This window comes from Aspergillus mulundensis, assembly GCF_003369625.1.
Source record: "Aspergillus mulundensis strain DSM 5745 chromosome Unknown scaffold_2, whole genome shotgun sequence".
In the NCBI taxonomy this organism is placed as follows: Eukaryota; Fungi; Ascomycota; class Eurotiomycetes; order Eurotiales; family Aspergillaceae; genus Aspergillus; species Aspergillus mulundensis.
In genome coordinates, this window is record NW_020797890.1 from 1,678,780 (window position 1) to 1,692,549 (window position 13,770).

General features: G+C 51.4%; 5 protein-coding genes across 5 annotated transcripts; 2 read left to right on the forward strand and 3 right to left on the reverse strand.

Annotated features, from left to right (window-relative positions):
* Positions 1–614: 614 nt before the first annotated feature.
* On the reverse strand, positions 615–1,976 carry DSM5745_03223 (Vacuolar aspartyl protease (Proteinase A); the record flags this gene model as incomplete). The annotated part of the gene is made up of 4 exons (XM_026745239.1): positions 615–903; positions 957–1,611; positions 1,661–1,802; positions 1,878–1,976. 4 exons carry the CDS (start codon positions 1,974–1,976, stop codon positions 615–617), a joined length of 1,185 nt encoding a protein of 394 aa, XP_026606105.1.
* A 921-nt stretch (positions 1,977–2,897) lies between these two features.
* On the reverse strand, positions 2,898–4,451 carry rpt3 (proteasome regulatory particle base subunit RPT3; the record flags this gene model as incomplete). The annotated part of the gene is made up of 6 exons (XM_026745240.1): positions 2,898–2,916; positions 2,969–3,632; positions 3,681–3,988; positions 4,043–4,141; positions 4,197–4,238; positions 4,294–4,451. 6 exons carry the CDS (start codon positions 4,449–4,451, stop codon positions 2,898–2,900), a joined length of 1,290 nt encoding a protein of 429 aa, XP_026606106.1.
* A 2,678-nt stretch (positions 4,452–7,129) lies between these two features.
* Positions 7,130–10,066, forward strand: DSM5745_03225 (putative ARID/BRIGHT domain protein (SWI1); the record flags this gene model as incomplete). The annotated part of the gene is made up of 1 exon (XM_026745241.1): positions 7,130–10,066. The coding sequence occupies one exon, from the start codon at positions 7,130–7,132 to the stop codon at positions 10,064–10,066; it is 2,937 nt and encodes a 978-aa protein (XP_026606107.1).
* Positions 10,067–11,118: 1,052 nt separating this feature from the next.
* On the reverse strand, positions 11,119–11,896 carry DSM5745_03226 (mitochondrial 54S ribosomal protein mL49; the record flags this gene model as incomplete). The annotated part of the gene is made up of 3 exons (XM_026745242.1): positions 11,119–11,169; positions 11,238–11,629; positions 11,740–11,896. The coding sequence occupies 3 exons, from the start codon at positions 11,894–11,896 to the stop codon at positions 11,119–11,121; spliced, it is 600 nt and encodes a 199-aa protein (XP_026606108.1).
* A 355-nt stretch (positions 11,897–12,251) lies between these two features.
* Positions 12,252–13,721, forward strand: DSM5745_03227 (eukaryotic translation initiation factor 3 subunit E; the record flags this gene model as incomplete). Its single annotated transcript, XM_026745243.1, has 3 exons — positions 12,252–13,387; positions 13,446–13,640; positions 13,703–13,721. 3 exons carry the CDS (start codon positions 12,252–12,254, stop codon positions 13,719–13,721), a joined length of 1,350 nt encoding a protein of 449 aa, XP_026606109.1.
* Between the last annotated feature and the right edge of the window lie 49 nt (positions 13,722–13,770).

The following is a 13,770-nucleotide window of genomic DNA, read 5'->3' on the forward strand; positions in this document are numbered from 1 at the left end:
CACAGCGACAAGATACTGTAGAAAAGGATATGAAAGGAGTTGCGGTTTAAGACGAGACAGGAAAAGAGGGGTGCGAAGAAAGCAGGTCGCAGAGATGGGGTGATGAAAGAGCGAGTGACCTCAAGGTTCATCAAAGGCTCAAAGAAGGTTGCCAGCTCGGCAAGGCAGCAACCAGGGTTCTGTAGGCGGTGGGAGCTGGCCGTGCGGGGTGGAGCTCCAGACTGACTCGGCCCAGACCCCGTCGGCTGTCCGACTAGCTTGAAGCACGCGCCTCATATTTCGCCTGGACAAAGGTTCCTTTGTGCGGTATTTCCTGCTACATTGCTATGGATTCTGTGATTGAGATGGCCATTTCAGGTCTAAATGCTACTTTGCAGCCACAGGGTGCCACTAGCTCAGGCAAAATTCAATAACGATCCACAACATTATCACAATGAATCGCCGATTAGGGAAACACGTGAACAGCTGCTCCTCAGCCTCAAAATGAAGACATAAAATCATTCGCAATAACAGCTACCGAGGTGTCCGACATAGGCTCCTCACTCAAGCGGAAAACAAGCGGCATATCAAGACGCGGACGATGTAGGGTACATATGAGGCGACTGCCTTACCAGTTACTTGGCCTTGGCGAGACCGACGGCGCTGTTGCCGAGGTCATACACGCTGTACCACTTGCGCAGGAAAGCATCACCGAGAATGGCCAGAGGGCCAACGGGCTCGGGGAAGTCCATACCCATGAAAGCACTGATGCAAGATCCCTGGACTTCGAGGGTGTAGTCGTAGGGACCGATGGTGAAGTTGTGGCCGGTCAGAGTGAATGTGAGGTCGGGGAGAGAGCCGCGCTTGGCACAGTCAATGCTGTACTGGCCAGTGAACCCCTTCTTAGCACCAATCTGGGCGTTGCTTTTCAGATGTCAGTATCTAGTCAGAGAACACAAGCTGGCAGGACTACTTACATCATCTCAGCGAGGTTAGAAGGAAGGGCAATCAGAGAAGTACCGGTGTCAAGGATGACACCAGTGTTGTCGAGCTCGGCAACCTCGTCGCCAAGGGCAACGGCGTCAAGATCAACCTCCCAGTAGGCCTTGCGGCGAAGGGGGATCTTGATCAGCTCGCCCTCGTAGTGGCTCTTGTCAATACCACCGAATGTGGCCACAGAGCTGTCGCCCTCCTTGTTGGCATCTCCAAGGTAGAAGGCAAAGACCGGCTCGTCGAGAAGACCCTGGTGAATCATGTTGTAAAAGGGAGGGACAATCTTGTTGACTGAGATGGTGTCGAATCCAAGACCGAGAATGCCGTCGAAGCGGCCAAAGGCAAACGCCAAACCAGGCTCGTTGGTAGCTTCGGCAAAGTCTTGTCCCGTGACCTTCAAGTCACCGATCTTCAGGTTGTCCTTGGACACGAATCCGCTCAAGCTGCCGGATCCGTATTTGATAGCGAATTCGGTACCATTCTTCTTGTATGTGGAAGAGGAGGAAGAATCGAACTTCTGGTGGAGGTAGCAGGCGATGGAGCCACACTCCGACGACGGAACCCACAGGTTGGAGCTACCAGTATCGAGGACGACCTTAAAAGACTGAGGAGGAGTACCGAGCTCGATCTCGGAGAAGTCTAGCAAGGGTCAGTATCACCAAGCCGCGAAGAGAGCGAGATAACATACATTGGGCGTTCATGAAGTTGTCAACCAAGACATCATGGCTACCCAGGGCGTTGACGGGCTCATCGTCAAGCACCTGCTGCTGGAACTGGCCCATGTACTTCTGGCCCAGAGCGTTTGCATGGTCGGCAATGTTGCGAGTGATCTATTCATGTCCGTCAGTAACAATCACAGCCAAGTTCTATCACCTTCATTAGATGGAACCGTGTCGTAGACTTACAAACTGTTCGGACAGGGGGACCTTGTTGAGCTTGAGCTTGTGAACCTCGGCGGAGGCATAGCCCAGCAGCACGGAAGCTGTGAGCAAGGAGGTCTTCATGATGGGCGAAGACGAGAGCAAAATGAGCGAGGGAACGAAACGAAAGAATGAGCTCTACAAATAGACACCAGGGCGATGATGAAAGGAGCAGCGAGATGATAGGAAGGAGTTGGAGATGGAAGATGAGGTCGAGCAGGAGAGGTGAGATGATGCAGTGTTCAGGCGGCCCGGGGGTGACCTGCTCAGACTGGTTGCGGAGCGACACGGGGGACAGCCAATCACCGCAACCCCAGCTGCGTCATCGGACTCGGCGTTCAGGCAGACGAACTTGAAGGTAACTGCGTTTCTCTCCGTCGTATAACGAAGGATTCCCTTTTACTCGTAGTATACTACCCTACACTTTACTCTCAAAATAATCCGCGAGCTTTAAGATGTTACCGTGCTTTTCCTTGGATTGTTTTGGGGTACCTTTGAGGCTTTATCACGCGCAAGCAAGCTGGAGCTTGATAAGCGCCGACAGATAGATGCTCCTTATCAGCCGACGTCTTAACCTAAGGCATGCAGCGAGATCGTCAGGCACAAATCCTGAGAGGCTGGGATAACCTTGCGAGGTCAATGTTATCGCTGAGTCTAGGCAAGCCTCTTGGAAATCATGGCATGATGTTGTTTATCTTTTTGCTGGATTATGGATTAACTGATATTAGATAGGTCTTGAGGGATCCTTCAGGAACAGGGAAAGCCGAGAGTGATGGGATTTTTGGTGAGGCACGTGTGCGATATGGATGCGGATATATACTTCCGCGCCTCAGCTACGTATTGCTTTTCAACCAGCCATTACTACGTATTATACAAGCGCACACTATCAAGCAGGCGCCATTGCACTACTAGTTCTAACCAAGTATTTTGATAATACAGTTTATTTCTACCTTCTCGCTATGCATAGCCAAGGACACCACCTCACAGGATGAAACAACAAACCATCTACCGGTAGAATTCAAGCCTAGAAAATGATTAGTATGACACCGATGATAAAAACAGCGCTGAAAACATACCTGTCGGCTTCCTGTCCGGTCTTGACTTGAGCAGAGTAGGCATCTTCAAGGTCTGATTGGATGATGTTGTATCGGTTCTTGCGAACGGCGCGAAGACCTGCCTCTTGCATGATCGCTGCAATAACAGCACCAGACAAAGGCTCATTTCGGACAATAAGCGAGTCCAAATCCACCTCAGGAGACAAGGACATCTTAGAAGCGATGGTGGAGAAAATCAGGCGGCGTTCCCTCCTATCCCGGAGAGAAGGAAATTCGATCTTGCGGTCCAGACGACCGGGTCGAAGCAGCGCTGGGTCCAGGGTATCTGCTCGGTTGGTGGCCATGATGACTTTGACGTTGCTTGTTTGCTCGAAACCATCCATCTGGTTCAAAAGTTCCAGCAGAATACGCTGAACTTCGCGGTCAGCACCGGTCTGTGCATCGAAACGCTTTGTAGCAATGGCATCAATTTCATCAATAAAAATGATAGCCGGTGAGTTCTCTCGCGCCATCCGGAAGACATCGCGAACCATACGAGGTCCCTCTCCGAGATACTTCTGCACAAATTCAGAGCCGTTCACTCGAATGAAGCTAGCCGTCGTACTGTTCGCAACGGCCTTGACTAGCATAGTTTTTCCGGTACCGGGAGGGCCGTATAAGAGAACACCGCGGGGAGGATCGATACCTGATGCGAGGCGAGACATCTATTAGAAAAGCCACAAGTGACACAGACGAGAAAGAAGTGGATCCACACCGATTTGCTTGTAAAGGTCGAAGTGCGTCAGAGGAAGCTCGACGGCTTCTCTGATTTCCTGTTTCTGCATATCAAGACCACCAACATCCGCGTATGTGACATCCGGTTTCTCGTTCTCGCCGAGCATGGCAATAGAAGAGTCCGCCTCTGGAGGTAGAATATCAACGAGGGCATTGGAATGGCGATGCAGCGCAACGGAAGACGATGGCTTCAGCTTTTCGCGATCAAGAGTGGAGAGAATGCGGACAACGTAGTTCGACCCGGTCGACGACTGTACAATACCGGTGCTATAGTCGATATTAGTTTCATTTCCCAACTCTCAAATATGCGGACTGCCGTACTTCTGATCGATCGCTTCCATAAACTGGCCTATCACCAAAGGCACGCTCTGTATCCGCTTGATTTCCTCCTGTGCACGAACAAGCTCCCTCTTCAAGCTCCTAAGCAATCGAGGTTAATAAGCAACAGTATGACGGTTCGCGACAGCAAACAAACCTTTGCTCGTCCTTGATGTATTCCTCTTGGAGCTTAATGTACCTGAAGTCCTTCGGTCAGCTCAAGAAGCGGGCTTCGGGTTCTGGTCCGAACATACTCCAGATGCCTTTGCAGTTTCTTCAACGTAGCGTATTCATCGCCGTCATCGGCCCCTGTGCCTTCAAGCGAATCGATGTTCGGGATAGTATCCAAGGGAGCTGCCTTCGTGTAAGACGAGAGGGCGCTCGCCGGGTTCTCCACGGCAACGTCTCCCATTGCGAATGGTCCTTGTTAAGTGTGTAGAGAGAATTAGGGTTACGTAGAGCTTTCGAGAGGATGATAGAGACGAAGTGATGGTTGAAAATGAGGTTTGTAGTTGGGGTGTTTAGAAAGATCTGGAGCTTCGCCTCCGCCCTGCTGGGGGTCCGGGATGGCGTAGCTCACGGCACGTGATCTGAGCCTTGGCGTCCATTATAAGCAGCGCAGGCCAGGCGTCCGTAATAGCTTCAAGGTCCGAGTGAATTACCCTCAATAGTCTACAGAGTAGTAGTAGTACATGGGTGAGATGAAACTAACAGGGGCTTGAAGAATCCTGCATCGTCTATCCCACATAAGACGCCTTGCCAACCACAGGAGCAGGCATTTTTCCCTACAGTACGGAGTAACCTCAAGCAGTTGGTTGCCATTCGGCGAGGCACGTACTATTGGATTTCAGGTCAAGGTGACAGGGCTCTGTCTTCGCCATACGAGTCTCCCTGCGTGTAACCGTAATCTCTTCGGGATCTTACTTGGAACAATTCAACTTCAGCGCCGGTTCGGCAACAACCACTGATTTCAGATGCCTGGCCTTAAATGACGCACTAGACAACGCGGCGACTGGGGCTGAAGCATCTATTTTATTCAGTTTCAGTCGCAGGAGCAATGCTTTTACGTTGAATAGAACACTGTGTTCGCCTCTGCATCCATCTAGAAGGCAACCCATGTCTTCAAAACCAGCCCAATCTCTCATCGTAGTGGAGCATCTATATGGACGTGGCAGGTGGGACAGCAATCCATGGACAAGGCACGGAGCTCTCTTGCAAGCCCGTGATTAAGGGTTCTAGAGTTGGATGCACCCAAGGATTAACATGGGATACAGCGAGGGGGTTGTCAAACAGTCCCAGCACCGTCATTGCTCATCCATACCTTTGACGTACTCAAGATTGGGCGGATCATTTCCATCAGGTGGGCAGCATGAGCCGTTATAAATAATCCTCTCTCCGTGGCCAAACTCTCCAATCCCTTTCTTTCCTCCTCTTTTTCTCGTGTTGATTTCTTCTCTGAAATCTATTTCTGCTGGTTCCTTTCTTTTCGGTCCTGGTCGCTAGACTACACTGGCCTTTTCGGTGCTACTGCTTTGCTCTCACACTAACTGTACCTGCTATCAGCGTGACCTCCAGCCCTCCGCTAAGCAGCGGAGTAATGAACTCCTGGCAGCTTTTCAGATGATATACGGAGTCATCAGGCTATCTGTGCAGATCCTGCGAAATGATGATTATGGGTAGCACTGCTCGCTGCTGATCGAGCCAGTATCGGCACCGGGAGGCTGTGGGCAACAATGCCATAACAGACTGAGCTAATCGAAGCAGATGCTAACCTGCCCAAGCAGCTGGTCTCTGGCTCTGCTCATTTGAGCGACAAAATCGCGCTTGATCCGGACTCGCAGTCTCAACACCCAAGAGATCTGATGGTTTCCCCGCTAAGCACGGCATTCCTCGCTTTGACTATGAGTGGCCGAGCGTGAGGTTTCGGATTCCCATCCGGAGCGGAACAACGTAATGTCCCGCGCCTCTCAAGTGGGAGTTGCAATCGACTGACCCCTTTCCGCCCTGTTAACCGACTGTTGCTTCTCCTGTGTCTCTGCTGCTAAGATTATTACTGCTCAGATCTGGTAAAATAACTTACTGGAAAGTTATACGCCAGTCTCCGTCATACTTTTGATATTCCCAGCCACCCTTTCGATTGAATCCGGGGTTGCCTTCCTCCACGCCCGTCCCCATTCCCGGCATCCCCCATCTCCTTGTGCCTCCACTCGTCGGCCTTTCCACGCGATCGAAAATTCCGTCTTTATTTAGTTTTTCATAAAATACAGGATTCTGGCCCAGTGAATACCGTACTACACTGTATGGTGCACTATCTTAAGGTACGTCTCTGTTTCCATACCATCGTCCCCGCCGCCCATCTTCCTACCATTGGATTTGTGGCACGCACTACTGTCTTGTGGCCACGCACTTTACTGGCCGACATCCGACGGAACCACCGCACTTTATGGCGCTCTCCGGATGGTCGTGATCATTTTATGTATTACTACGCTCTCTTTTTATGCTACTTTGTATACTCCTGTTTTCCTGTTGTGCTGTTAACCCATGTTGCTTCATGAGCGACCCTCCGCCCATATGCTGACTCGCCTGCCATTAGACGCTTTCGCAGGTCCCGTGACCTCCATCCCTCGCAGTCACTCCAGCCAACTGCTCTATTTCGGGACTGGCACCTCTTCCGCTTGCGAGTCGGCATTTTAATAGTCCAGCCTTGTCGGTATGTACATCCTTTTATTATCTTATTCATCTTATTCTGTGGTTGCGTGAGACAATTTGTAATACACTTACCCTGTTTTCCTTTTGTCTTTCCTTGACATCGCTTCGCGTTGCGTTGATCTGTTTCGGGTGTGGCTTCGCCTCGGTCGTGTCGCAGACCAAGGCGCGACCAGCGACTCTCCAAACAGACGCGTCGAGACCTCCAATTATCCATCGCAATTCGCGGCATTAAGCTCGCCGATATTGTGATGTGAAATGCTGGGCTTCTGTTCTTCTCGCTTTCCGCGCCGGTCGCACGTTGAATGATGGAAACGTTGCATTTGTGTCATCTTCTCTGACAGTTCCTTTCGCCTTGCAGATGGGTTGGCAAAACCGCACGACATGAATGCCTGGCCCCTTGACGCCTCGAGCCTCCCAAACCATGAAAATGGCGCTTTTCATCAGACGACCATTGACCCCTCTGCCGCCTTTCTCCACGCATCTCCTACTCCCGATCCGAATCAGTTCCAGCGCATGTTCAATGGTGTACCAAGAAATGCGTCTCCTGGATTCGCCAACCCTAACCAGGTGATCCCATCCAAACGTCCGCGACCAGAAGATGGGATCTCCATGTCGCCCAGGCAAGCTCCTGGGGGACTTTCTTCCCGCTCACAGACACCTCAAGTCCCGTATCCTGGTTTCCAAGGCACTGTCAATGGAGCGCCTCAATTTTCCCATCCGGGACAATTCCAACATCTTCAACAAGGCGCATCTGCAAACGTCTCGCAATCTCCGATTATGCAAGACTTCGACCAACATGGTGCGCAGAGAATGGGAACGGCGTCTCCAAGTCCTTTTTCCCCAGCCGGACCTCATGTCGGAAACCAGATGTCTCCTGCGCAAACCGACCACCCAAGCCGGGTAAACACGCCTCAGAATAATTCATTTATGCCAGCACAGCATTTTCCTCAGGGAATGGGAGCTGGATTTTCGCCTACCCCCGCCATGACATCAGCATCTGTACAGGCGCCGATGCAGGCGCAATTTGGCGGTATGCCGCCAGGATATCAACAGGCGCTTGCCGCCCAACAGCAACAACAGCGATTACATGCCATGCAGATGCAGGGTCAAAACCGCGCAGTGAACCCTGCAATGGCTGGTCGTCCAATGATGGCAGGCATGAACGCTCCAAACCCTCAGCAAATGGCGGCCATTAGGCAGATGCAACAGACAATGGCCAAACCACCTAACCCCGAAAGTTTCATACGATCTTTGTCGAAATTCATGATGTCAAGAAATTTGCCCCTGGACCCTAATCCGATTGTTTCTGGCCGCCCGATCAACCTTGTACAGCTATATGCCGCGGTCATGAAACTTGGGGGCTCAAAGAAGGTCGCCGCTGCAAACATGTGGCCTGTAATAGCTCAACAGCTCCATTTCCCGCCTGTACAGTTTCCCATGGCTGTCCAAGAGATTCGAGATCTCTATCAGCGGACTCTCGCCGCCTACGAACAAGCTTTTCTCAGCACTCAGCCGAAACAGTTTGCGGAACAAGTCCAACAGCCTTCAATACCTCGGCAGCCTAGTGATCCATCTGGCATGCAATTTCAGTCTCCCGCCATAAAGCAGACCTCAGGGTTTGACGGCCCTCAGCAGCTAGGGCATCCCTCTCCTGCTAGCACGTCCACGCCAAACAATGCTCATCATGGGGCTGCCAATGGCTTCGCGACCCCAACGCCAGTCAAGATGCAAAACAAACAACAGGGCCAACATCGTCTTAGCGTCTCACGTCTATCGCAACCGCCTACCACTCCCCATGACCTTAACGGGCAATTATCTACCCAGTCGCCCGCTCCGTCCGAGAAAGGACCGGGATCTGTCGTCGGAAAGCCTACTGAAGAAGTTGACCAATCATACAACCAACCTCTTGGGCAACCAATACAAGACACCTTCAAGCCAATGGTCATCTCGGATTATAAGTTCCATGGACCGATCGCTGTCGGGGAGATGTCCCTGCTTGGAGAAGAGATCGCTAGGCTAAAACCAACTGTACCTTCATTTGCTGAGCTTGGAATAATTGATATCCATGCTTTGACAATGGGTATCAAATCCGGCATTCATGCCGAGATGCGAGTGGCACTGGATGCGCTTGTCTCCCTTTCAGCCGAACCCGCAGTGCAAATATCATTGGATAACTGTGATGATTTAGTTGATAGCTTGATAGAGTGCGCAGAAGACCAAACCGAGCTTCTTGCAGAGCATGCGCCAGAAGTCTCTGATATGATGTTACTGCCATCTTACGAAGAGATCAAGCGCGGATGTCAGTCCGAGTGGACTTCTCTGGCCCCGGTTGCTGAGTTTGGCAGTACGGAATACGAACTCGACAGAGCTGTCGATAGGCTCATCTGTATCACCACCATTTTGCGCAACTTCTCGTTTTTCGATCAGAATTTCGCCATATTATCGACGCCTCCTGTTGTTGAATTCTTTTCAACAATCATCCGTTATCTCGGCACTAGGAATATGCTTCTTCGCACACATCAGAACACGCTGGATTTCATGAAAGATACTCTCATTTACCTGAGTAATGTGGGCGGTGCAATCCATTTACCAAGTAAAGAGGAAGCCCTTTGTCTTTTACATTTCCTTCTGTCCTTCGCTCCCTTCCCGGGACCCGCCACATCACCGGATGGTGTCATGTTCACTGCTTATAACCCGGCCGTGCATAAATATACGCCAGCTGCTGTTGATAGTCTGGCGAAATTGTTGGCGCGAGATGAACCAAATCGGACGTTCTTCCGAACAATATTCACCAGCGACGGAGGTTCTACTGCTCAACAAGAGCTCCTAACCCGCGCATTTGGTCTTGCAATTTGCCCCGTTCCCAACCAGCCTAGGAAGCCTTTCGCAACCGCAGATATTCGCAAAGTATTCCTAATGCAGGGCCTCCTGGCTGCAGATATCCTGGCAGGGTTTGCTGAGGGGACTACCGCCAAATCTTGGCTGGAATCCGTGGATGGTTTCGCCGTACATCTCCTCCGCCTTTCATGTCTCCTAAGCACAGAGCGTGTCCCCCCACCCCTCCACAACGTTCGCCAGACACATGCCGTGAGGGCACAGGCTGAAGAAGCCGAAGTTTACGGGTCAATCATCAACCGAGGCTTGGCGATTCTTCGGCGCTTAGCAGAGAAATCAAAATATGCCGATACAGACTCAACCTTGCGGTTTCCGTCCGGGATCCTTCCAAAGAAGGAAAGCTTACTCGGCGCACTGCTGATGCCGAATGTCGACCCGGGTGTCGTCCGGCAGTTGATAACGTATGCACGGCTCGCCGAATGATGAACCACGTCCTCCCTTTTTTTTGGTCTACTTACTAGCGACGGCATTGACTATTTCTGAAATTCAATAAGTGAAGTTTTCTTCTGGCATGTCTTCTATCTATTACCTTTCAGTAAATTATTTACTTCCAACCGTTCTTACTGATACTGTTGTTTCGCTTCGTCTGGCGCCGGTGGAAAAGGTACTTTCAAGTCAGGCGTGACAATGTGCATTCTTCTGTCTTCATCGCTCTGTACAATGCTCAATACCCTGGGGCAAAATATCTTACGACGTCTATCAGATATATACCCGCCTTCTCCCTTGATGCTCATTCATCCATGGATATCGGGCACCGTTTCCATATTCGTTCATCATGCATAAACACGGTAGGAGTAAGCGTCAATAATCCACTTCAAGGCTATTCGTGCTCTGCTGGCTAATGCGCGTATTGATGTCGTTGTCTTCCAGCTTTCTAGTAGTAAGTACAAGTCTATCCCTGGATAAAGCCATACTCATGGTTTGTATGAAAGGAGCAGTTCCAATGAATAGCCATGAGATCATTGAATATGCACTATTACATACAGAATGCCTAAGCCACGCCAGTAATACAAAGCCAGAGGACAGTAGGGAGAGAGGAAAAAGGAAGAAGACATGAGAAGGGAAAGGAAATAAAACAGAACTCCTGAACAAACAAGGAATAGAAGTGTACATACACATCGATCAATTGAGAGATAACGATGAGAAAGGTAGGTACCGGCAACCCGTACCTATATAGGCTAGACCTAATGTAATAGAGGTGGAAACGTGGAGAAAGCGGCTATTTCAATGGGAAAGAGCTGGTCAAAGCTTCAGCTTCTTGCCCCTTGTCTAGATGCTCGCACTTATGATTTGGACAGCGTCGTCTTTTGAGAACCATGATGGCATTCGCAATGGCATTAACCCGAGTGTTTTGGGTCCATGTTCGTTTTCTGTTCGGATGAAGATGAGATATCAGGCGGGTGAAGAGAGGATGACAGGATGTTGATTAGCGTGGATTAAAGCGCGGTCAAGAGATAGAATATCATGACCAGGATTTAGAAATTACGCTCAAGCATGAACTTTTGGATTTCGGGTTTTCGCCAGCCCTGTTCGGTTCAATGTCAGCTCTAGATTCTAATGGCAATCTAATCCCGATGCACTAGAAAGGACATACCTTGACGATGATGTGCCCGGTTAGTCGGTTGATGGTAATATCGGAGCTCTTTGCAGCATTGCGCTCGGCGGACTCGAGTCCCAGGTACAGGGCAAGGTCGCGTCTGAAAGCGTCCAGATCACCTTCTGTCTTCTGAATCTTGGTCTGCTGCTTGGTCCCGCCGGCCTTGGTGACGAGGTAAATGGGAAGTTGGTTTGACGGTGTCCGGCGAACAAAGTATGGGAGGTTTGTGAGGGACAGGTTGGCGGCTGCTGGGGGAGGGGTGGTGATGCTGGGAGTGCTGTTCACTTTGAGGGTTTGGGATTGACGCTTCAGTTGGGCGAGGAATGTCCGGCGTTGCTGCGTGGAAAAGGATGATTTGGAAGAAGCGCGTTGAGATTGGAAAGCTGTTTCTATGGGAAAGTTAGTATGAAACAGACAATTTCTTCATATCCGCGTTTTAAGCCCGTAGCTATGCTGGAAGGTACGGGCACCGGTGGCTAACGGAATAGCTAAAACGTACGAGAGCTGATCAATCTAGATTGGGAACAGTTGCAAGACACTGAGCTACGTATCGCGAAGGAGGCAACGGGCTGCGCAGCGCGTTGAATATAGCCTGACACGACCGTCGACTGCTTGCGAACGGCGGAGGCTGGGACAGACTGCATGAGAGAAGCCATCTGTGCAAGGAGTCCGTTGGGGAGGTCGAAGGAAATGAATGCCGCGCAGGTTCCGCGCTAAAGTGCCCTCCGAGGAAGAATAGACCACGGGGATAGAGGGCGAGGGGAGATGGACGAGGAGAGGGACTCGATGATGGTCTGATTTGATAGAGACGGACAAAAGCAGGACTTTTTGCGTTCTGAGCGGAGACTAGCCGCTAGTCCCGGAATGGATTAGCGCCCAGACCAACCCTCCGCCCACATTTTCTGAATCTGAAAAGAAGCCGCACACTTTGCTCCTCATCAAAGACGAAGCCTCCGTCCCCTCCCCCTCTTTCGTCACCACCTTTCCGTCTCTGCCTTGTCGCTGTTCATCATGGCAGCCAACGTCCCCCCTTCCGCTGAGACCCTCCTCAGCGGCGCCGCCGCCCACAAAACCGCTGAAGACATCGCCAACCAGTACGACCTTCTGCCCAAGCTGATCCCCTACCTCGACCGTCACCTCGTCTTCCCTCTGCTCGAATTCAGCTCCGGCCAGGATGACGACTCAGAGATTGTCCGCGCGAAGTACGAGCTCTTGAAGCACACGAACATGACCGACTATGTGGCCAACCTGTGGCAGGAAATCAACAACTCCGACACGATCCCCGACGAGTTCGTTAAGAAGAGGGAGGAGGTCCTTGCCAAGCTGCAACACTACCAGGACGAGAGCGAGAAGATCACCGAGCTGCTGCAGGACGAGGCTGTTGTCGGCAACCTGCGAAGCGACAAGGTTGCTAACTTGAGGTTCCTCGAGGAACAGCACGGAGTTACGATTGAGATGGTCAACAGCCTTTACGACTACGGTCGCTTCCAGTACAGCTGCGGCAGCTACGGTAACGCGGCTGAGCTCCTTTACCAGTTCCGTGTCCTTTCCACCGATAACGACAAGGTTGCCTCGGCCACATGGGGTAAGCTGGCTTCAGAGATCCTCACCACCAACTGGGAGGCCGCCATGGAGGAAGTCCAGAAGGCAAAGGACTCCATCGAGACGAGACTCTTCAACAACCCCGTGGGTCAACTTCACAACCGCTCCTGGTTGATCCACTGGTCGCTCTTCCCATTCTTCAACCACGACCCCGCCCGCGATGTCCTGACCGACCTCTTCTTCTCCCCCGCCTACATCAACACCATCCAGACCAGCTGCCCCTGGATTCTCCGATACCTCGCTGCCGCCGTTATCACGAACCGGAATCGCGCCCACAAGAACAGCAGCGCATACCAGAAGCAATTGAAGGACCTGGTTCGCGTCGTTCGCCAGGAGGGCTACGAATACTCAGACCCGATCACCGACTTTGTCAAGGCGCTGTACATTGAATTCGACTTTGAGGAGGCCCAGAAGAAGCTCGGCGAGGCCGAGGAGGTTCTGCGCAGCGACTTCTTCCTCGTTTCCGCTGCCGATGCTTTCGTTGAGGCCGCCCGACACCTCATCTCCGAGAGCTACTGCAAGATCCACCAGCGCATCGATATCAAGTATGTGGCGCGAGTTTTGAGACTCTGCAAACACCAAACAATGCTAACCGCTAATTAGGGATCTCTCTACCCGTCTCGGTCTCAACCAGGATGAGGGTGAGAAGTGGATCGTCAACCTGATCCGCGACACCCGGGTTGACGCCAAGATTGACTACAAGGAGGGCACAGTGATCATGAACCACCCTCCTCAATCCGTATACCAGCAAGTCATCGAGAGGACGAAGGGTGCTTTCTTCCGGACACAAGTTCTGAGGTTTGTCAGCCCGCAATCACCCATATCCAGTTCTCACGAACATAACTGACCGTACCTTCCAGCGCGGCCGTTGCGAAATAGATAAACAACTCCGTCTCATCCGATTCCCAAAAAGAAATCTATGATCTCC